The sequence below is a fragment of the Acinonyx jubatus genome, chromosome C1, assembly GCF_027475565.1.
Source record: "Acinonyx jubatus isolate Ajub_Pintada_27869175 chromosome C1, VMU_Ajub_asm_v1.0, whole genome shotgun sequence".
In the NCBI taxonomy this organism is placed as follows: Eukaryota; Metazoa; Chordata; class Mammalia; order Carnivora; family Felidae; genus Acinonyx; species Acinonyx jubatus.
Genome location: NC_069381.1, coordinates 4,325,888 through 4,348,794, shown reverse-complemented (window position 1 = coordinate 4,348,794; position 22,907 = coordinate 4,325,888). Strand labels below are relative to the sequence as shown.

Sequence of the window (22,907 nt, the reverse complement as noted above, 5' to 3'; positions counted from 1 at the left end):
ACAATTATTAACATTAACTGATTTTCTATTTGAAGCATCTGGTTAACACTCACATAAAAGTGGCATCATTAGCAGCTGCGAGGTTCTTTTGCTACTAGAACGAACACACATACAGCTATGGCTTTATCTTTCATGTGTGCATTACAAACCTTAGAATGGAAAAATAGTGAAATTAACAGAGGAACTACCATTTGATCTGTAAATCCCTGCTGCTGCTACCCTTCACTTCCGGGCATGGTCTTTAAAGAACAATGAACTAACTGTTAAAGGAGACACCGGAGTTTAGACTTAATTTTCATGTGGTCTGAGTTAGCACTGTGGATGGATGGTCGATGTTGAAAAACATTTCATACAAGTTACAAATTCATCGACTTACTGAGAAAATGGAAATTGAGTGCTTGTTTTTGTTGTTAAATATACACTATGTTTAATTTTATTGCTGCCTGAAGAATTTGTCAAAAAAGAATTATCCCCCCCAAAACAACAAAACCCCTGCGTATTTACCGAATCAGGAGTTGCCCAGTTTTAAGTGACTTATGAACTAGGAATGGTTTTTATGTTTTTTATGATTAAAAAAAAATCAAAAGAAAAAGTTATATTTTGAGACATGAAAAATGTATGAAATTCAGATTTCAAGGTGAATGAAGAGAGTTTTACTGGAACCGGAGCACAGCCGGGGTCAGCTGGGTGTGGGCTGTTCTCCTCTACAACAGTGACCGTAGGATCCACAACACCTAAAATAGTCACCGTGGCCCTTCACTGAAAGCATGCCACCGCCTGATTATACCATTCAGTAGGAGGAAGACACTGGCGAGAGTATTCAGACTGCCATCTGATGTAAATATGCAGGGGTTTTGTTATTTTGCGGGAGGTGATACTTTCTTTTTTGATAAATTCTCCACGTAGCAGGACCGCAGGACTGGCCACCTGTCTCCGCCCGTGTTCACATGCACCTGCCGCTGTCCAGGCACACGGCTGACCGCGGCTTCACGCATGTCCCGGGCCAAGGCACAAGCCACCTGCCTGTGTCTCCTACGGCTCGCACCCACACTGAGACGGGGAGCGCACCGTGCACCCCACACGCCCCTAGAGGGGACTGTGGCAGATGTCAGGAGTGGAGAGTGAAGGCCTGTCCACCAAACCCAGTCTGGCTTCTTAGTTTAAGTCAACCGCTGACGAGGAGAATACTAGTGATGATGATGGTAGTACGTTATGTAAACGTGAAAATCTGGGATAACTGCCAAACCAGCAAAGCTGCAGGACTCGGCTGGTCGTCTCCTGGATCTCCCCCCTCCCTCCCCGTGATGTCCACGGATCAGCCACAGGCAGCAACCCCAGCTCCTCCCAAGCCTTGCGCTGTTAGTGCTCCAGCGTCGTCCTCCCTCGTTCCCCTCTCCCGCCTTTGTTCGCATGTCCCCTTCTCAGGGACAGAAACACATGCTCCCACGCTACTTCGGGGGCGGTAGGTGTTCTGGGTCGTGATTGTGGAGGTGGTTTTGCGAGTCTATATGTCTGTCCGAACTCACTGAGCTAGGCACTTTGGGCGGGTGCAGTTTATGTTATTATATGTAAATGAAACCTCAGTGGGGGCGGGGGGGGGGGGGGGGGGGGGCGGCGCCTGGGTGGCTCAGACGGTTGAGCACCTGCCTTTGGCTCCGGTCGTGGTCGTGATCTCACGGTTTATGAGTTCGAGCCCTGTATTGGGCTCTGTGCTGATGGTGCAGAGTCTGCTTGGGATTGTGTGTCTGTCTCTGTCTTTGTGTCTCTCTCCCTCTCTCTCTCTCTCTCTCTCTGCTGGCTGCTCCTACCCCGCTCGCACCCTCTGTCTCAAAATAAATAAACATTTTTTTAAAGAAAACCTCAAAACAGTTTTTTGGTTTTTTTTTAATTTTTTTTTTCAACGTTTATTTTTGGGACAGAGAGAGACAGAGCATGAACGGGGGAGGGGCAGAGAGAGAGGGAGACACAGAATCGGAAACAGGCTCCAGGCTCCGAGCCATCAGCCCAGAGCCCGACGCGGGGCTCGAACTCACAGACCGCGAGATCGTGACCTGGCTGAAGCCGGACGCTTAACCGACTGCGCCACCCAGGCGCCCAACAGTTTTTTTTTTTTTTAATGGGCTGCAGGGAACTGAATAAAAACGTGTGCGTGGTCAGATATTTATATGTGGGATTAAGAAATATGCCCATTTGAAAAATCTTATGACAATAAAATAATAAACATTGATTTTCTGAGTGTGGAGCATTTTATATCAGTCAGCAAATTTTAGCTTCACATTACTTGAGAGAATATGGTGTTCCACTTCTCATAACTTAATTCTCAGATTAATTTTAGAAAGTGAAGGGCACCTGGGTGGTTCAGTGGTTAAGCATCTGGCTCTTGATTCCATCTCAGGTCATGATCCCAGGGGTCGTGGGATGGAGCCTCGCATGAGGCTCTACACTGATCACAGAGCCTGCTTGGGATTCTCTTTCTCTTTCTCTCCCTTCCTCTGCCCCTCCCCTGTTCACTCTCTCTAGCTCTGGAAAAACAAAACAAAACAAAACAAAACAAAACCTGATTTAGAAGGTGGGAAGAGTTTTTCAATCTCCCGTTTGTCCACAGTTGATTTTGTGTGCAATTTTTTTTTTTTTTTTTTTTTTTAGTTTATTTATTTTGAGAGAGAACATCCCAAGCAGGCTGTCCGCACAGAGCCCAACATGGGACCCAAACTCACAAACCATGAGATCATGACCTGAGCCGAAACCAAGAGTCGGACGCTTAAGTGACTGAGCCCCACAGGCACCCCATCTCTGAAGTTATTTTTAAGTTTTAAAGAGTTTTGAGGTAGTTGTATGATTTAAGAGTGTCTAGACTCAAACATGAACATGTTTGGTCCATGTGGCTTGTGTCTAGGTTTCTGCATCCATGGGTTAAATCTAGAGATGATCTAAAATTAGAGCCATGAAGTGGGTCCTGTTTGGGCTCTAAAAATCAAATTGCGTAGACTGTTTTCCTTTCCCTGACCCTTGTCTTTGGCGCGTCATTCACCTGCAGACGCGACTGGTTTTCTGACCCTCGCAGTCGGTGGAGCTGTGCTGCTGGTTGGTGTGAACTGTGACATTCATGCTCTGCGGGCCTCCTGGCGGAGTCCTGCCCACACTCAGTGAACCGCCGGGTGCCAAAGCGTAGATTGTCTTTCGTTCCACAAATACCACCCCTGCTGCTGACTGCTTGTTTTTCTGCCCCAGGGGACCATCAGTGTTGGCATCGATGCCACTGACCTTTTTGATCGCTACGAGGAAGAGTACGAAGATGTGTCCGGAAGTGGCTTTCCGCAGATTGAAATTAACAAGATGCACATATCCCAGTCCATTGAGGTAAAGCCCAGACTCCCCCCACTCCCAACCCGCCCCCCAGTGCAGTGAGGCTCGGGTTAACGAGGCACAACGTACTGCGCAGCTGTGGTTTTTCTCATCTTTATTTATGAAAGGATGTAATTAGCCACTTAAAAAAAGAGAGAGAGAGAGAGTTCCAGGCATAACCTTGTTTTGTTACTGCTTTGCTGACGTGTTAGCAACATGAGTGCCAGGGGACGCGTAGCTTCCAAGGTCGTAGGGCTCCCCCAGCAGAAATGCGAGCAGTCTAAAAGAAGTAGCGGCCAAGTTCAGGATGATTCGGGGCGAGAAAACAGACCTCCATGGGTGATTCCAAGAACCAGTTTTAGTTTTAACGCACACTCTGTTGTGTGCAGAAAACGCAATATTCAGCTAAACCCAGGGTCACTAAAATGTCGTCTTTCTACCCACGATTTGGATGTGGCACTGGTGGGCCAGTCTGCTGAGGGTAACAGTAGGTCTCTCTGCCCCCTCAGCTCCTATGTTTATCCTCAAGTGCATCACATGAAGTCCTAACTCTGGGAAACCGGCCCCTCTGGTGGAGCTTCCAGGGTTAGTACAGCCCTGGGTTCAGTCCTTTCCATGGTGCCGGTGGCGAGCAAGACCTGGAGAGGTGCAGACATCCCACGATGGGAGGAGAGACACATGAGGCAGTCACTGTGCAGTCTGATGCCATCGGTACACCGGGAACCAGGATGTAGCCCTGTCTTTCCCTGGTTTTATTTCTAATTTGCCTATTAACACTTTTGTAAAACATTACCTCGGTGGCCACGTGCAGTTCAGATGGCAAAGTGGGAGAGAAGCGAACCAGCTGAGGTCACACCGTGCATCCCTGTACACCTGAGCTGTAGGTCACTTGCACCTTTGGCCGGGCAGATACAGCGTATTCATTAGGCTGCTGTCCTTGTGCTTCCTAGTGCTTTGATTCATTCGTTACCAGCAAATCTCACTTCCTAGGCACCCTTGACAGCTACAGACACAGCCATCCTCTCCGGAAGCCTCTCAACCCAGAATGGAAATGGAGGGGGTTCCATTAACTTTGCACTTAGACGAGTCACTTCCGCAAAGGGATGGGGAGAGGTAAGAATGTCGACTGGCGGGATCGTGTTGTCCGCTGCAAAGTCTTATTTCTGAACATTTATACTCTAAATGCCAACCCTCAAAAAGACCTGGGTTGGTTTCATCATTGTATAAAAGGTGGATGTCAAACTTGCGTGAGTTGACTGTCCCCAAGGGAAAAGTCTGTCTCGTGCCTGAGAAGGAATCCTCTGTCTGCTGGACAGCTCAGAGGCAGGACAGAGCAGCAAGATCTCCCTTGAGATGCCACCTTACAGAAATCCAGCCTCGAGAAACTCAGCATCTTTGTTCCCTTCTGGCAGAAACCTGTAGGCTCTTCCCGCCCCCTGCCCAGTTCAGAAGGCAGGTGCTGTGTCCGTGCTCTGCTCCACTGATTGGCGGTCATTTAACAGCCAGCTTTGCTGAGCACATTGAACTGCGCCAAATGAACACTGAAGAGTTGCCTTGAAAGTCACCCAGACAAGTAAATGAGGCAGCCAGAATGGGCTGGACCTCCAGGGCTGAGTGAGGGACCACTGATGACTTAGCTCCAGACGCCTGAGGGCTCTCTCCAGTCACCCAGGAGACCCTCAGGCAGTGAAGCAGAGCAGACCGGGAACGCAAGGGAGGGGGGGCTCCCCCGCATCCGACCGCCGTGGGCAGCTGTGCAGATGGCAGGGAGGGCCACAGGGAGCCAGTCTCCCCTTGTGACCAGCAGAGGCCTGCAGCGTTTTCATTAGAGGGGCTCCTTTCTGAAACGTGCCTCCTTTGGATCTGTGGAAACAGTCCTCCATTTGGCAAAGGTGAGGAAGAGGTGTTAAGAGTCTTCCAGCTCCTACTCTTAGAGCCCTGGCAAGGGCTGATGGCAGTGAATGAAAAGGAATTATAACCAGAGGTGCTTACCTGAGACCTGGGTTGCTGCTGTGAGAGAAAACACTAACACCTTCTCTTTTTCTCTTTTGAACAGTTAGAATTTGGAGCAGGGGATCTGCAGGGACCTTTATTTGGTCTGAAGCTGTTCCGTAATCTCACGCCAAGATGGTAAATATAAAGAGAGAAATCCTCTTTGTTGGTCCTTGTGGGTTAGGAGACTAGAACCTGTGTGTTCTTTTTGCCAAGGTCATCCGGACTTCGCTTTTCTGTCATACAAAGTCACCGGGGGGCAGACCCTGTGGCCCTGGCGTGGGGCCAAGGCAGGGTACCTGTTGCAGAGAGCTCTGGGTTGGCCGGCGCGGGGAGGGGTCGTCTGCTGCTCGTCCCCATCCGGGCCAGGCTAACACTCCATGCTCCGAGGTTTCCTCCTCTGTGGGGATGAGGCCCCTGCCTACGCACCGGGGGCACTGAGGACCAGGAGAGAGAGACTGGAGGGAAAGCATATTCATGGGGAAGTTGGTCAGTGGCCTGAAATATTTATGAACTTGTGGGGATCGTTTCTTTGTCCTGAGAATGTTTCAAGTTCTGAAAAGGGTCTTTATTAAACAGTGAGAGGGCGTCTGGGTGGCTCAGTTGGTTATGCATCAGACTCTTGATTTCAGCTCCGGTCTTAATCTCAGGGTCGTAAGATCAAGCCCCTCATTGGGCTCTGCGCTGAGTGTGCTTAAGATTCTCTCTCCCTGTCTCTGTCTCTCTCACTCTGTCTCACTGTCTCAGAACAAAACACTGAGCACTTGTGAGACTGCCTGGCAGTCAGTGAGATGTGCAGATGCTGGCACTTTAAGGCCCACTCGTAGAACTGTACATCACTCCCCTTCTAGAACCACAGAGATGTCCTTATTTCCCACCTGTGTGAGCTCAGATAAAAGAATTGGGTGGAAGGTGAAATAAAACCTCTTTCTTTTGGAGGAGAAAACAGTTAAAGGAGCCCTGAGATAGGGGTGCCTGGATGGCTCAGTCAGTTAAGCATCCGACTTCCACTCAAGTCATGATTTAACGGTTCGTGAGTTTGAGCTCTGTGCTGACAGCTCAGAGCCTGGATCCTGCTTCGGATTCTGTGTCTCCCTCGCTGTCTGCTCCTCCCCCGCTCACTCTGTCTCTCTTTGTCAAAAATTGAACATTAAAGAAACATTTTTTTAAAGGAGCCCTGAGATAGATAGTCTGTGTTTGCAAAGCAGGGTTTTCACTTGCAGTCGGGTGTCTATCTGCACACCCACCAGGTTCTTCAGGGGAAGACCCGTCCTAAGCTTGTCTGCATACTTCTGTCACCCCTGATGCCAACCTAGAGCACAGATTCCTGCCCCCACCCTCCACACCAGTCAGGTCCTCTGAGAGGCCTAGGAATCTGTACTTTTATCAAGCACCCAGGTCATCAGACGCACTTAGGAGACACTTCACTGAGGGAAATCTGTTGGCCATCTCATTCTGGTTGAGCCTCAGAGTGAGTGGTCGCCAGGGAGGGGGGCTAGGGCTGGCTGGTTACCAGCCGTTACAGGTTTGGAAACTAAATTTCATCATAGTGCCCAGTAGTTTATGAGACTTGAGAATGCAAATGTGTAGACAGGGATACCAGGGCGTTGATGCAGTGTCTGCTCTTCAGGGTGCCCTGATCCTAGGGTCGGGCTATTTGCAGTCCAGACTAGCGATCAGAAGGTTGGTTTGGGGTGTAGAATCAGCCCCGAAAAGGCAGACGGCCTGTGGAGTGTTTTCCGTCTCCCAGTGCCTGCCTGCCTGCCTGCCTGCCTGGCCGATCTCTGTCTCGAATTGGTCTCTCTGTGTAGGACGTGCTGGATAAAAATACTAAATCGTATTACTTTAATTAAACAGGAATCTCAGTCTTTACGGTTTGATTCTTCTATTTTTTTTTTTAATTTTTTTAAAACATTTATTTATTTTTGAGAGAGAAACAGAGCATGAGCCGGGTAGGGGCAGAGAGAGAGGGAGACACAGACCAGGCTCCAGGCCTCGAGCTAGCAGCACAGAGCCCGACGTGGGGTTCGAACTCACGAACCATGAGATCGTGATGTGAGCCGAAGCTGGACGCTTAACCGACTGAGCCACCCAGGCACCCCTACAGTTTGATTCTTTTAAATGTCACTGTTTTAGGCTTTAGTCTGTCTCCTCCCTGTTTGCCTCCCCTGACCCCGCTGTGGCTGAAGCAGAATAACACAGCTGTCACCTGGTGTGACTTGAGAGAAGCCAGGGAAAGTTTGGATTAGGGGCCCTGTAGAGAGGAGGAGTAGGTTCTTAATTCATTTGGGCATGAGCGGTTACTGAAAGTTTGCAGGAACACTGTGATCACAGCTGTCACGTTTATTATTACTTAATGCAACAGTGACGCCTTGCAAGCTTAGGAAAGAGACTTTGGCAATCTGGTAGATACTGGGCTGTTGACTGAGTCGAACGGCTGTTTGCTCACCTTTTAATGCTTTGGGTAAAGTGTGAATTCCTTTGTTTTTGAAATGAAATACCTTTTTTTAACCAGAAGATGGGGCTGAGTCCTTTGGAAACCAACTTCCGAGGCCTTTCAGGGCAAGTCCTTTACTGTACTGGCTTCTCATGTGCACGGCCATGGGTGGACACAGGAGTCACATGGGCAGTCTTGGAAAAAATACACTGATGCCTGGTCCCCCACCCCAGAACTCTGACCTCATTGGTCTGGGGTGGTCTCTGGGTAAGGGGTCCTCCAACTTTGCTGCACATGAGAATCGCTTGGCAAGCTTTAAAAACACTCCAGGCCTGTAAATCAGCTCCCTGGGGCATGGGAGCTGACCGTCAGTACTTTTTAGATCAGCCAGGTGATTCCAGTGTGTGGCCAGCTGTGGGACCTGCCCGCCCGCCCCAGCCTCCGCTTCCCCTGCTCCCGCCCTGACCTCATTCTCAGTTGCAGTCAGGTTAGACCCACTGGCTTTCGGAACGTGGACATTCAGGGGACTCTTTGGCTGTAGTTACAGCCGGCGTAGGATGGGGCGGGCGGTACGCATCGGCAGGGAGGTTGCTAGGAAGATTACCGCGAGGCGTCTTCTCGCTCGCTCGCTCGCTCGCTCGCTCTCAAGGACAGGCTCAGTGTCCTGCTTTCCTTTGGGCCGCTGGCTCGGGGATTCATGGGCGGGAGGGTGAGCAGGGTCTTAGCCTGGCAGAGAGGAGGGGACCAAGGACGGCCGAGAACCAGGTGTGTCATCCAGGACCCTGTCGGTCTGTGCGTCCCCCCAGCTTCGTGACGACAAGCTGTGCTCTGCAGTTCTCCTCCCGTGGGATCCGGCCTGGCCTTACCACCGCCCTGGCCCGGAACCTGGACAGGAACACTGTGGGCTACCTGCAGTGGCGGTGGGGTATCCAGTCGGCCATGAACACTAGCATCGTCCGGGACACCAAAACCAGCCACTTCACGGTGGCCCTGCAGGTGGGGACAGAGCCGCCGCCCCGTGTCCCTTGCGTCCCTCACCCGGATCTGAGCACCCGTGGGGGCCCTGGGGGGCAGGTGCTGTTCACACGCGCTCGGTGTCGAAATGCTGTTGTTGTTCTCGGGCTCCCAGGGAACCTGTGTTCCAGTTACCCTAAAGCAAAATGCCCTTTTCACATCTTCTAGTAGGAGAAGCCCACAGAATCAGGGTGAGAAAGAGCACAGGTTGGGAAGCGACCCCCCAGAGCAGCAGAGCTATGCACTCAGATGCCACTGCGGTGGGCAGGAGCACAGGGTGTGAGAGGACCCGCCCCCCCCCCCCCCCCCCCAGCCCTCACCACCTGCTGCCGTGTAAGAAGAACGCAGGCTCCTTGTCGCAGAACGTTTTCTTTCCGTGAGAAGTCAGGAAACTGGGTTTTTAAGTGAACTCTCCCAGCTTTTAAATATTGGCCTCTAATAAATCACACTCAGACCGCGCGGCCCCTGCCTGAGAGGCTTCCCGGGAAGGGAGCTCCGCGGCCGGTGTGCGCACAATACCCACCTTCCCGCAGAGTCGCGGCCGCTAGCCCTGCCTTCTCTCCCTGTGTCTTCCCAGCTGGGAATCCCTCACTCCTTTGCACTGATCAGCTATCAGCACAAATTCCAGGATGATGATCAGACTCGCGTGAAAGGATCCCTGAAGTAAGTCCTGGCCCGGCTGACCGGAAGCAGGCCTGCTGCGCGTGGTACGGGGGCTTCCAAATGGCGGGCCGGACCTGACCACCCCGCGGTCCCCGCCCTGAGGAACTTGAGGCTCGTGGAAGAACTGCGCCCCTGGGTGCCACTCGCGATCCCCTCCGGGTGGGGGTGGGGAAGGCGAGAGGGAAGGACAGGAGGGGGTGGGGTGGCCTCGAGGGGCCCGACTTGCTCAGGCCGCATGCTCCCTGCAGGGCCGGCTTCTTCGGGACGGTGGTGGAGTACGGAGCGGAGAGGAAAATCTCCAGGCACAGCGTCCTGGGCGCGGCTGTCAGCGTGGGAGTCCCTCAGGGCGTGTCTCTCAAAGTCAAGTAAGTTGAACCGGATCTTTCTGGCCCAGGCTTATCTGGCAACTTGTAACGCACCGGGGCTTCACCCACCTTAAGGATGCAAGGGACTTTGCTTTGTGATTATGTTCTTAAAGAGACGGTTGCTTCCGTCTCGGGCGGGTAAGCAAACGTCAGGGAGTCGCTCAGGGTCTGAGTCTGTGGTCAGGGACCTTCCACGTGCTCCGTGGCCCGCCTGCATCTCTTCCTCCCCGGAGGCCCCCGTGCTGGCCCCACCCGCCCACTCATCGACAGGTCACGCGTGTGACGCGTACAGGGTCGCCATCAGCGGATGCAGCAGCCGCGTCTCCCTCGGTACCAGAGCGCTGCCGCCTGCCCACACCCTTCACCGCTGCCCCGGTGGCGCTCCTTCCGGCCTCTCCCTGCCGCCTCGGTTACCTGACCGGCTGGCTGCTGCTAAATGGCAGCATCCGGGCGGGACCCCAGGCTCCGTCTGTGCAGACTCCCTCCGCAGGTGGCCGCATACCTTCCTGCACTGACAGCTCACGTTTGCAGCCCCAGCCTGGCCCTCCCCCACACCTGCAGCCCCTGTGTCCCAGACCACTGCTCGGATCCCCCGGACATCCTGTCTCGACTCTCGATGCTTCCAAAGCTGCTCTGCCCGGAGCCTCCCTGTGCCGGTCGTGAGAGCCCCAGCCTTCGAGGTGTTCTGTGCGAAACCTTGGAGTTGGCCCTGGCCGCTCTTCTTCCCCACACTCCGAAGTTAATGTATCTCAAAACCCACCTGGGCTGTCCTCGGGAAGCATCTCCTGAGTGGGGCCGTTCCTCACATGCTCTCTGCTCCCACTGTCTCGTGTCTGAGTTATTGCTCTGTCCTCCTGGCCCACGTCCTTCACCCCCTGGTGACCCTGCTCTCCACACGGGCAGAGCACGTAGGTCAGTGTCTGTCACTCGCTGCTCAAACCGTCCGTGACTCCCTCAATCCCTGGCCAAAGCTAGAGTCCTTCAGGACTCTCCGTGATCAGGCCCTCACTTCCTGCTGACCCCTCCTCTCCCATATACCCCTTCTGCACTCCAGCCGCCCTGGCCCCGCGCCGCTCCAGAGAACAGCAAGCCACTCCTGCAACCAGACTGTGAGTCGCCCTTCCTTGGCCCCCAGATGCCAGCACGGCTGGATCCTTTGATTCCCTCGGGGCTCTGCCCAGAGGTCACCTGGGCAAAACCATCCCTCATCACCCTGTAAGAGCTGTACCCCTCACTTTGCCCCAGGCAGACCTTTTCCGTTTAACCCTGTCTGTTCTCCACTGCACCCCCTCCCTCTGATCAGCCGTCCACCTCGCCGGCCCTCATCAGGAGCTCTTTAACTTCGTTGTATTCTGTACGGTACTCCTAGAGCCTAGAACACAGCCTGGCACTCGAGAGAAACTCTGCAAGAGAGAGAGAGGCAGACAGGAAGCAGATCATACCTCATCACGGTGTGGGAGAGGAGAGCCACAGCGGGCCACCAGTATCAGAGCCGCGTCGGGCCTCTCTCCTCCCAGTGATCTGAGGCCCCCTGAGACTTAATAAAGAGCACACAGAGAGCCGACAGAATTTTATTCTCAAATTGGGACCACTGATGAGACAGTTCTCTGATTCCGTTTCTGTTTTTAAACACGTGTCCCATGCAGGCATTACATGACACAATCTGAATTCTCATCCCAAGAGTGCCGCTCTGCCTCTCGGAAAGAAACATTTTCATTTCGTTTCAGCTGAGTTCCCCGTGTCAGCAGGCTGAAATGTCCAGACTGTATTGTTGTATAAACCAAAGTTTTCCAGAAGGCCCTGGAGTTCAGCAATAACATGTGATCTGACTTTGCTAACTCTTCTCTTATGTTCTGTTTATTTGGTGAATGACAATAATTTTTGAATGTTAAACCAACCTTACATTCCTGAGGAAGATTCTTGATATCATAATGATATCATAATGATCACGATATAATACTTTTTATATATTGCTTGATTTGGTTTACTAATATCTTACTAAGGATTTTTCTATGGTTTTTTTTGGTAAGTTTTTTTTTAATGTTTATTTATTTTTGAGACAAAGAGTGTGAGCCGGGGAGTGGGGGGGGCGCGGGGGTGGGGGTGGGCAGAGAGAGAGGGAGACACAGAATCCGAAGCAGGCTCCAGGCTCTGAGCTGTCAGCCCAGAGCCCAATGCAGAGCTCGAACCCACAAATCGCAAGATCGTGACCTGAGCCACCCAGGCACCCCTGTATCTATGTTAAGGGACACTGATGGTAATTTTCTTTTTCTGTTACGTGTTTCTCAGGTTTTAGGATGAGTTATGGCAGCCTGATAAAATGAAGTGTTCCTTCACTTTACTTAGGAAGTGTCACACTTCACTTAGGAAGTGTTCCTTCTTCCTCTGTTTTCCGGGAGGGCTTGTGTAAGAATGATTTATTCCTTAGGTTTCCTAGAATTCACTAGTGGAATGAGCAGAGACTGAAGGTTCTTTGTAGGGAGGTTTCTGAGAATGGATTCAGTACCTTTAATAAATCCGGGGCTTTTCCAGTTTTCTCTTTCATCTCATGTCAGCTTTGTCACTGTGTTTTTCAGAATTTGTCGGTGAATTCACCCGGTGGATTTCTTAGCATGAAGTTGCTCATAATATGCCCTTATCCTTTTAATGTCTGTAGTTCTCCGTAGATGAGCCTTCATTCCTCACATTGGTAATTTGTGTTCTTTCTACCTTTTTTGTAACCAGTCTGGCCGGGGCACTTAACTTTCAAAGAACCAGCTTCTGTTTTCTATTTCTTTATTCTTTATTCTTCCTTCTACGTATTTTGGTTTCACATTGCTGCTTTTTCCGGCTTTTTAAAGCCCAGCCTTACGTTACTAATTTGACATCTTCCTTCTTTTCTAATATAAACTTTTGAGGCTTCACACACTGCTTTGCTCCATGCCACAAATTTGGATATGCTGTATCATTATCATTCAGTTCAAACTGTTTTCTAATTTTACTTTTAGAAATGTATTGCTTAATTTCTAAATATTTGGGTTTTTCTTGTATATCCGATTAGTGATTTCAATTTAATCTTATTTTGGTCAGAGAATGTTCTGGTCAGAGAATATTGTGTATGGTTCCAGTCATTTTAAATATATGGAGACTTGTTTCATGCCCCACCATGTAATTGACCTTGGTGATCATGTGCACTCGAAGAGAACGTGTATTCTGTTGTAGTTGGATGCGGCATTCTTTAAATACCCATGGGTCAGGGGGGTTGACAACATTCACCAGAAATCAGAAGTTCTAGGACTTCACGGATTTGGGCAGATTTCTATCAGGTGCTAAGAAAGTGTTAAAATGTCCTGCTATGAGTGTGGAATCCTCGGTTTCTTCCCCAGTCAGTTTTGGCTTTGTGTATTTTATCTCGAGCAGCGCTCTTTGGAACCACCATCACAGTCAAGACCTAGAACATTTCCATCGTGTCCAGAAATTGCCTCTTGGTCTTTGTGTGGTCTCCCAGGCCCTGGCAACCACTGCTCTGTTTCCACTCCCTGTATTTTCGCCTTTTTCAAAATGTCATATGATTGGATTCATACAGTGTGAAGCATTTTGTGCTTCTTCCGTGAGTATAGTACTTTTGACATTGTCCTGTTTGTTTTTTTAATGAATCCCTCTCTCTTTTTTTCTTTAATGTTTATTTACTTTTTTTTTCTTTATTTTTATTTTTTTATAATTTTTTTTTTTAACGTTTATTTATTTTTGAGACAGAGAGAGACAGAGCATGAATAGGGGAGGGGCAGAGAGAGAGGGAGACACAGAATCGGAAGCAGGCTCCAGGCTCTGAGCCATCAGCCCAGAGCCCAACACGGGGTCGAACTCATGGACCGCGAGATCATGACCTGAGCTGAAGTCGGATGCTTAACCGACTGAGCCACCCAGGCGCCCCAAATGTTTATTTACTTTTTGAGAGAGAGAGAGAAAGAGAGCAAGCCAGTGAGGGGCAGAGAGAAAGAGAGAAATCCCAAACAGGGTCTGTCCCGTCAGCATGGAGCCCAGTGCGGGGCTCGAACTCAAGAACCGTGAGATCGTGACCTGAGCCAAAACCAAGAGTCAGACACTTAACTAGCTGAGCCACCCAGGCGCCCCTGCCCTTCCTGTTGCATACGTCAGTAGTGTGTCCTTTATTTTTATCGCTGTTTGGAATGACATTGTTGATGTACCACAGTTTATCTGCTTATCAGTTTAAAGATACTTCATTTGGGGGCGCCTGGGTTCCTCAGTCGGTTACGCATCCAACTTCAGCTCAGGTCATGATCTCATAGTTCGTGAGTTCGAGCCCTGCATGGGGCTCCGTGCTAACACCTGGAGCCTGGAGCCTGCTTCAGATTCAAGGTCTCCCTCTCTCTCTGCCCCTCCCCCGCTCATACTCCGTCTCTCTCAAATATTAACAAACATTAAAAAAAGGGTTTTTTTTTAATAAACATATTTCATTTGTTTCCAATTTTTACCAACTGCAAATAAAGCCAGCGGACCTTCAGATGCAGGTTTTGTGTGAACAGAAGGTTCCATCTCTCTTGGGTGAACACCTTGGAGCACACCCACTGAGCCGAAAGTAGGTGTGTGTTCCACTTGGTGAGAAAGTAGCCAGCTACTTTCCAGGTGGTGGCTTCGTGTTACTTCCCCAGCAGTGGCCTGCCATGAGAGTGAGAGAGAGAAAGAGAGACGGGGGGGAGAGAGAGAGAGAGCGAGAGCGAGCGCGCACGCGTGCTCCGGCTGCTCCGCACCCTCGCCGCCTGGGCCGCTCGCCTTGCGAGCACTCGCTGCTGCAGCAGGTGTATGAGTGTCTGCCTGACGCCCATGACGCTGGGCATCTCCAGGTGCTTGTTTGCCATCCGTCCTTTTTTTTTTTTCTTTTTCTTTTAAGCAAAGTCTTCATTCAGATCTTTTGTCTGTTTTCGGGTTGTTTGGTCTCTTTTTTTTTTTTTTGCGTTTTTTTTTTTTTTGCCTGTTCTTCGTCAATTCTGGAGTTGCGTTTCTTCCGAAGGATGTTGTCCCTTAACAGATTTGTTCTTTCAGTGCTCTGAAGATGTTATTCTACTGGTTTCTGGCCTCCATTCTTTCTGATGACACATCAGTGGTCATCTGAATCATTATCCCCCTGCATGTGAGGTCTTTTTTTTTTTTTTTTTTTCTGGCTGTTCACCTTTCTGTTCTGTTTTTTTGTTGTTTGTTTTTCACTTTTGTTCCTCAACAGTCCACACCTAAAATGTACCTACATGTGTTTTTGCTATATTTATGCTGCTTGCGGTTTGCTAAACCTCTTGCATCTGTAAATTTATTCCTACATGAAATTTGGAACTTTTAGGCCATTAATTCTTCAAATATTTATTCCTGCCCCACTCTCTTTCTGGGACCCTAATTACTTAAACTCTAAACCTTTTGAGGCTCTGCCCATTAGTCTTCAGTATTTTTTTTTTTCTCTTTGTTCTTTGTATTGGATAATTTCTGTTGATCTGTCTACAAGTTCACAGATGTCTGTCCTCTCCAGTCTGCTGTTCAGGCCATGCACTGAATATTGTCTTTGAGCATAAAGAAGCTGCTCTCTAAAATCCTTATCCAGGGGCACCTGGGGGGCTTAGTCGGTTAAGCATCCAACTTCGGCTCAGGTCGTGATCTCATGGTTCGTGAGTTTGAGCCCCACGTCGGGTTCTGTGCTGACAGCTCAGACCCCAGAGCCTGCTTCGGATCCCATGTCTCCCTCTCACTCTCTGCCCCTCCCCTGCTTGCCTACTGCCTCTCCCTCAAAAATAAACAACATTTTAAAACAATAAAATACTTATCTGCTAGTTCCAGCATCTGGGTCGTCTGGGTTTGGTCTCAGTTCATTATCTCTTTCTCTTGTGTATCTAGATGTATAGAGTGGTTTATATTATTGTGGGTAGGGCCGCCTGGGTGGCTCAGTCAGTCAAGCGGCCAACTTCAGCTCAGGTCATGATCTCACGGTTCGTCGGTTCAAGCCCCGCGTCGGGCCCTGTGCTGACAGCTCAGAGCCTGGAGCCTGATTCAGATTCTGTGTCTCCCTCTCTCTCTGCCCCTCCCCAACTCACGCTCTGTCTGTCCCTGTCTGTGTCTCTTAAAAATAAATTAAAAATAAATAAATAAAATTTTAAAAATTAATTAAAACATTAAAAACAAATACAAATATACTGTGGGTATTGTGAACAGTACATGGTAGAGACTCTGTAGTCTGTTATGATTCCCAGAGAAGCGTTAATTTTTCCTTTTTAAGGTAATTAATTTGGCTGAAGTCAGACTGCAAACTGGGACTCACCTGTGTGGCAGCAGCTAGGCCAGCACAATTATTTCACTGTCCGCTAAGGCCATGGATAGACCAGGGACCGCTGGGGGTTTGTGCCACATATATACCAAGAATGTGGGGTTCCCCATCTCTGATTCCCCTTGTTGGAGGGCCCCTCTTCCCATCTGCTGTGGTTGCCTCCAAACTCTGAGCGCTGGGTCTGCAATCTCCTAGAACCACCGAGTTCTTTCCAATGTTACCTGGCCACCGGTAGCCCGCCGAGACCTGTCCTCAGGCTAAAAGCTGTTAACGAAAACCGGGAAATTTCCCAGTGCTCTTCCTCGCTCTAGACTTTCAGGGTCCTGTGTCCCCACCGCTCTGCCCAGAGATCTTGTTAGTGGCCGGAGTTTGCAGGGGTTCCCTGTGGGGTGACTGCTCCCAGAGGCGCTACTTGACCGTTACTGGACGCGGAAGCTCTTGAACTTGCCACCTTTGGAAATCTTCACACGCTTCTGTCACTTCGATAAATTGAGGGCTGAGATGACCCTGCCTCCAGGACCCCTGGAGGTGCGCGCTCCCGTCTTCTCGGGCCACCTTCACTCTGGTCACGTGGTTGTCGTTGCTTTGCCCTTGAGGTTAGCAGGTAGTGTGACCTTTCTTCCGTCACAGACTGCAAATCCAGCAACTGCGCTTTGGAATCGAGAGCAGAAGGTGTGTCGCTCACGAAGCCAGTGGGCTCCGGGTTCCTCATAACTGGTGGTGTTCAGTGCGTCTCTTTCCGTGACTGCGGTCTCCGTAACCCTGCCCTGGAAACGTGACTCCTCCTGGGCGTTCTGTTTTGTTTTTGTTTTCAGGTTAAACAGGGCCAGTCAGACCTACTTCTTCCCTATTCATTTGACGGACCAGCTCCTTCCCAGCGCCGTGTTCTATGCCACCGTGGGGCCACTCGTGGTCTACTTCGCTCTTCACCGCCTGGTCATCAAGCCGTACCTCAGGGCTCAAAAAGAGAAGTGAGTTCAGAGCATGTCACGGGCACGTCCGTAGACAGCTCTGTGCTTCGGTTTTCCTGCCTTTTAGACGGAGATGATGATACTAGAACCTACTCAGAGGGTTATTAGGAAAATTCCATTAACTAATCCGTGTAAAGGCCCAGCATGGTGTCCGGTCCGTAGTAAGTGCTCAGTGCAGGCTCTTCTCACGGCGGTACTGCTGCCGCGGGCCCATCGCTCCTCCTTCCTACTTCCAGGAAGGGAAACTGGTTTACAAAATTGTGCACACTGTGCACCACCAGCACAGGAGACAGAGCCACCGGTCCCCATCTTTTCGTGGCGCTGAGTTCAGGAGGAGTGGGTTTGCGTTCTTACATATAGGCGCGCGTTGACCAGAGTCTCTGAAGTTACAGGAACGTTCATTTGTTTTGCAGTTGCTTGTAGATAACCCACTGGAACATTACACCCAGTCTGAGAGGTGGTGTAGACTCGTAACTTACACCAGTCTGGGGTAGTAAGTCATTGAGCTTAGAGATTCTCCTCTGTGGGGCCCCTCTTAGCGTTTGAATCACTGGAGTTCGGGGCCCTGATTCCCCAGGAGGCTCCTCGAGCAAAGATCATGCGGGGTCCAGTCTTCTGAGGGGACGGGTATATGCTACCCCGAGTCCCTGTGCTTTGCTGCAAGAAAGTATATTTTGTATCCAAAGCAGTAAGTATTGTCCCGCCCAGAGCGTTACGTACCAGTCCAGAAGGCGGCATCCCCCGTGGCCCTCGCCTCTCTGGCCGCTCACTGTGCTGAGATTCTTGTCGGGTGGGGGCCTCTTCACACAGCAGTGGGCTTCCCGGGCGCTCCGGTGCGGAGGGCGGGCAGAGCCGTCCAGGGACGAAAGAAGGGGAAGCTGCAGAGGCCTAAAATGAACAGACTTGCCTGAGACTGTCTTGGAAATATTTTCTAAGGCTCCGGAACGAGGCGTGCAGGAAGATCTCCGACTGTTCGCTGGGCGCCGGGCCAGCCAGGGGCTCTCCTGCCTCCCTCCACGCTAACATGTGCCTTGTGTTTTTCTCACTTGAGGGAGTTGGAAAAGCAAAGGGAAAGCACAGCCACTGACATTCTCCAGAAGAAACAAGAGGCGGAAGCTGCCGTAAGTGCCGTAGAGACACGAGCCGGAAGTCCTCCTGCTCCAGGGGCCTCCGGATGTCGCCGCGCTGCCGCACAGAGCAGACCGCGCTGCGGGCCCCGCTCCCTTTGCCGGCCCGCACGCCTGGGACCCGGGCTCCGGGATCACCTCACGCTCTGCGTGTGGGCCTCCAGGGCCAACGGCTTCACTGGTCATTTTAGTCTCTGTATTGCTTATGGGACGCACTGCCGGGAACTTCAGTCCCTGTCCTACAGATTAGATGCACTTACCCTCAAAAGGCATAACAAGGTTTTCTAAGAACTGGAAGGTACTGTCTTCCTTTTCTTCCCTGTACGTGAATTGTTTCTATGTGACCTCACAGAGACTCCCAGCCTAAGTGTAGGGGTACCGTCGGGTTCTCCGAGAGCAGAGGAGGGGCTGAAGCGCAGCCAGGCCCGGGACTATAGCTCTGCACAGGGACGCAGGGCCCGGGGAGGGCCCTGACGGTGGCCATCCTTGTTCTTTGCAGGTCCGGTTGATGCAAGAATCTGTCCGAAGAATAATTGAGGCGGAGGAGTCCAGAATGGGTGAGAAGGCGTGGCCTCTCTCGGGGCAGGGTGGGCGCCGGGGGTCTCGAAGGAGCACCGTGTTCTCACGGTCCGGCTGTGCGAGGGGTGCCCGGCCGAGACCTGCCTCTGCTCAGACTGAGCCCGTCCCCAGGGCTCATCATCGTCAACGCCTGGTACGGCAAATTCGTCAACGACAAGAGCAAGAAGAGTGAGAAGGTGAAGGTGATCGACGTGACTGTGCCCCTCCAGTGCCTGGTGAAGGACTCGAAGCTCATCCTCACGGAGGCCTCCAAGGTACAGCACGCGCCCACGGGGTTCGGTCAGGAAGGGCCTTTGGGGAGGGGGCACAGCCTGGCGCCTCGGAGCGGCCGTTCCATCGCAGCGGAATCCCTCATGCTGCTGGCACTTGCTGTGTGGGGTGCGGCCCGCGCCCAGGTTCTGTTTACACTGGAGCTAATTCCTTCGTTCGTTCAGGCAGCAAGTGTCTATTAGTGTTTATGGAGCACCTACTGTGTGGCAGGTAGAGCAGTGAACAAAATCTACGTCCTGCCTTCATGCCTACGTTCTGCATGCCCCTTGCCTTTCTCCAGAAAGAGCGTGAGCTCTCCTGTGGCACGTTTGACACTCACCCTGGAGCCCGGGGCGGGGACAGTAAAGGCAAATTAAAATGCAGTTAGCTCCGGCCAGACGGGAGAGCTAGCGTGGGACGGGGGGGTCTGTGTTGAGAGAAAAGTCTAGGCCCACGTAGGCTGCTTTCTGACATTCTCAGGCACCAAAGTTTGCCTCTTGCGTGGGTGGCTCCTGAGGGAAAGTCCAGGCCCGTCCACACTGCGCCTTCAGGTGGCAGCGGACAGCCGCGGTGCTGGGTTTTAAATTTTTTTTTTTTCAACGTTTATTTATTTTTGGGACAGAGAGAGACAGAGCATGAACGGGGGAGGGGCAGAGAGAGAGGGAGACACGGAATCGGAAACAGGCTCCGGGCTCTGAGCCATCAGCCCGGAGCCTGACGCGGGGCTCGAACTCAAGGACCGCGAGATCGTGACCTGGCTGAAGTCGGACGCTTAACCGACTGCGCCCACCCAGGCGCCCCTCACGGTGCTGGGTTTTAAATGACCACCTCAAGTCAACTCGAGTGAGACTGTGTCTGTTACAGGCCGGGCTGCCCGGGTTCTATGACCCGTGTGTAGGTGAGGAGAAGAACCTCAAAGTGCTTTACCAGTTCCGCGGCGTCCTGCACCAGGTCATGGCGCCAGACGGCGAGGCGCTTAGGATACCAAAGCAGTGTGAGTAGCTGCGCCTTGGCCGGCGCGGGCCAGGGAGAGGCCCTCAGCCACTGATGGGGACCGGGACATCGAGGTGGATGACAGCCACCTTCCCTCTGTTATCCGCCTGGGAGCGATGACTTGTCAGAGCCCGGGACGCGCTGCCCGGCGGAGGGGTGGCGGCCCTTCCCGGGGGGGGTCTGAGTGAGCCCGTGGCCTGGAAGCTGCAGCCTGGGTGGCCGGGTAGGAAGCAAACCCGGCTGCTCCTGTGCTCCGGAACCGGTTGATTGTCGAGCGCCTTGCACGCTGCTCAGCCGGAGGCCAGGCGGCCTCTGGGCAGCGGATGGCAGAGCCCCCAGTGGAAGGAGGGCGTGGGGACAGTTGCCTTTTGATACATTCAGTTTGTCTCTTACAGCTCACAGGATTGATACAGACGGATAAACTGCTTGAGAAACCAGATTTCCAAGAGGCTGCAAAAAATCTTTTCCCGGGAGTCTACAAATTCGGAAGCAGGGAAAAAACCCAGACATCAGATGTGTTTATTTTATATTACTCCTATAGAAGGTGGTACCGTATCAATTATGTGGAGGGACACACAGACACCCCGCTTGCATGGGTGCTGTAGGTAGGACTCGGGCAGCCCCACCTGGACCAGAGCCGCAGCGTGGCCTGTGGCTGTTTTCCCAAGGATCATGTCCCCGGAGGGAAGGGCCCTCGGCCCCCACCCCAGCCCATCCCCAGGTTCCTGAGCCCGAGGGCTGACTGCAGCCACCCAGTAGCTCTCAGTCTGTCTTGAGGTATTTATGAAATGTCCTGCCTCACACATAGGACTGTGAACTACTTTTCCTAAAATCCACAGAGCATGGAAAACAAAATGGAAAAGAAGGAAGGTGTTCTCATGAGTCTCATGAGCAGAGGCCTCCAGAACGAGTGAGCGTCTGTCCGGTCAACTTCCCCAAAACCACTTTTTCCTGCTGAAATATTATTCAGTGAATCTGGAGAGGATTGTGTGGGTTTATAAATCTGCTTTTTATCTCAGAACGAATGGTTTTGGAAATTAGTGTCTTTTTTCCCCCCTCCCAGAACTTCTCGAATCATTCCACTGGCAGGTGGCTTGGGACAGAGCGGTATAACCCCCGGTCCCAGGGTCCATCCCTGTCACAGGTCACTTCCTCCCAGGAGCCACCCGTGTCCTTGTGGAGAGAGGCAGGTGCGAGCTAAGCCATCCGCCATCCCTCTCAGCCTGCCCCCCCCTCCCCGCCCCCCACGGCTCAGCCTGACCTGCCTTTGCCCCCCACACTGGAGCACCCGGAGCCAGGAGGAGAGGGGGAGCCCGGGCGGAGACCCTGGCCCAGGTACGTGCCAAATCCCAAGCGCAGGGAGAGCCAGGCGGGCCTCGCTTGCTCTCTCACTCACGGCCAGCAGGTGGCGCTGCTGCTCCCACACCACCTCACGGGGGTCCGGTGTCCGCCCCCCTGGGTCCTCTTCCCTCACTCGGTTCGCTCTGTGGATGCAGAATACTTACGAGCCGGGATGCTCCTGAACAGCCCGGAGTGTTGACCAAGAGTCACCGCTGAGCAAAGAGCCCCCCCTGGACGGTGGTGGCCGTGACAGCCCCCCTGTAGCTGTCGCTGAAGTCAGGCTTCACTCCCCAGCGCCGGTACCGGAGTAATCGCTAACACCCCTCTCCTCCAGTTTTCAAAAACAGTTCAGGTTGTCCAATTCTGTAATATTTATCTCTCTTTCAAAAAGTTTTCCTCTGAGCTGCTGCTGCTCTGAATGTAAATCGTGCAATAAGCGTGGTGTGAAACATCGGACTTTGGGGCGCGGCCGTGCGCTCCCTCCGCGGCAGGTGGCTCGTCAGGGCACCGATTCTCGCAATTTTGTTTGAAACGGACTGTACGGAAGGCGCTCTCTTATCGTAATAAATCTTTCCTGAAAACGGGATAGTGTTTTAATGCATCTTGTGTGTTCATTTTCAGGGATGGGCAAAATAAAGTAAGTGTTCCCCCCCCCCCCCCAAGGCCTCATTCCATCCTTTATTCTTTGCTATTTAAACCACATTTTTAACAGTTCTTTTTTTGTTTTGAAAGAAAGAGCCGGGGAGGGGCAGAGAGAGAGCAAGAGGGAAAAATCCCACAAACCATGAGATCATGACCTGAACCAAAATCAAGAGTTGGATGCTTAACCTGCTGAGCCACCCAGGTACCCCTTTAACTAGTTTTTTAACCGTGAGGCCGAACTTGAAGCCATGATTCAGTTTTACACATTAGACATTTGCCCAAGAAACGGGAGTCAGGACATCACTTAGGATCGTTTTCCCGTTTGTTGTTTTTGTTTGGTTTTGTTTTTATTAAAGTCACCTTTTTTGATAGCCAAAGGTGGTCATGCCCTGCCCTTCCTGCGCTTCAACGGGAAACACGAAGTCAGTCTTCTCAGCAGCCACAAAGGACGGGAGGAGAGAGGGCCTCCAGCTAGCACCTCCAGATCTCTTCCCACCGCTCTGAACAGAGCCCTCCTGTGAAACCTTCCTTAAGCCACAGTGGCATAAAGCGAAGAGGCAATTACTGTTCGTTTGTATGGAAACGTTCTGAGCATTCCCAAGTCCAAAAAAACCATCCCAGGTTTTTCAGATACTTTAGGCCACATCTTACTAACGGACAGGACACATAAAATCGAGCTGAAGCACAGAGGCTCGCAGACAGCTGGGCGCTCGGCGGCTCGAAGCCAAGCTTCGCTCCCGGGGAAGGGGCCCGGCCCGGCAGTGCCCGGTGCAGAACCAACACCGGTTGCTAGTTCTGCTTTTCGCCTTTTCTCGCGAGAGTGGAAATCCTCCTCCTCCCTCTTTAGGTTAGCGAAAGCAGGTACTGATGCAGGTCGACTGTGAA

The 22,907-nt window shown here is 51.7% G+C and overlaps 1 protein-coding gene across 1 annotated transcript in view; it reads left to right on the top strand.

Annotated features, from left to right (window-relative positions):
• The window catches only part of DNAJC11 (DnaJ heat shock protein family (Hsp40) member C11), a 70,439-nt gene extending 48,473 nt beyond the window's left edge, over nucleotides 1-21,966 (top strand). The window contains exons 5-16 of the mRNA XM_027060545.2: nucleotides 3,232-3,360; nucleotides 4,336-4,458; nucleotides 5,402-5,475; nucleotides 8,581-8,770; nucleotides 9,366-9,451; nucleotides 9,700-9,816; nucleotides 16,936-17,091; nucleotides 18,143-18,212; nucleotides 18,718-18,775; nucleotides 18,909-19,051; nucleotides 19,911-20,040; nucleotides 20,435-21,966. Of these exons, the coding sequence (XP_026916346.1) occupies nucleotides 3,232-3,360; nucleotides 4,336-4,458; nucleotides 5,402-5,475; nucleotides 8,581-8,770; nucleotides 9,366-9,451; nucleotides 9,700-9,816; nucleotides 16,936-17,091; nucleotides 18,143-18,212; nucleotides 18,718-18,775; nucleotides 18,909-19,051; nucleotides 19,911-20,040; nucleotides 20,435-20,460 (1,302 nt within the window). The 3' untranslated portion in view covers nucleotides 20,461-21,966. The remainder of the gene's footprint in view (nucleotides 1-3,231; nucleotides 3,361-4,335; nucleotides 4,459-5,401; nucleotides 5,476-8,580; nucleotides 8,771-9,365; nucleotides 9,452-9,699; nucleotides 9,817-16,935; nucleotides 17,092-18,142; nucleotides 18,213-18,717; nucleotides 18,776-18,908; nucleotides 19,052-19,910; nucleotides 20,041-20,434) is intronic.
• The last annotated feature ends 941 nt before the right edge of the window (nucleotides 21,967-22,907 follow it).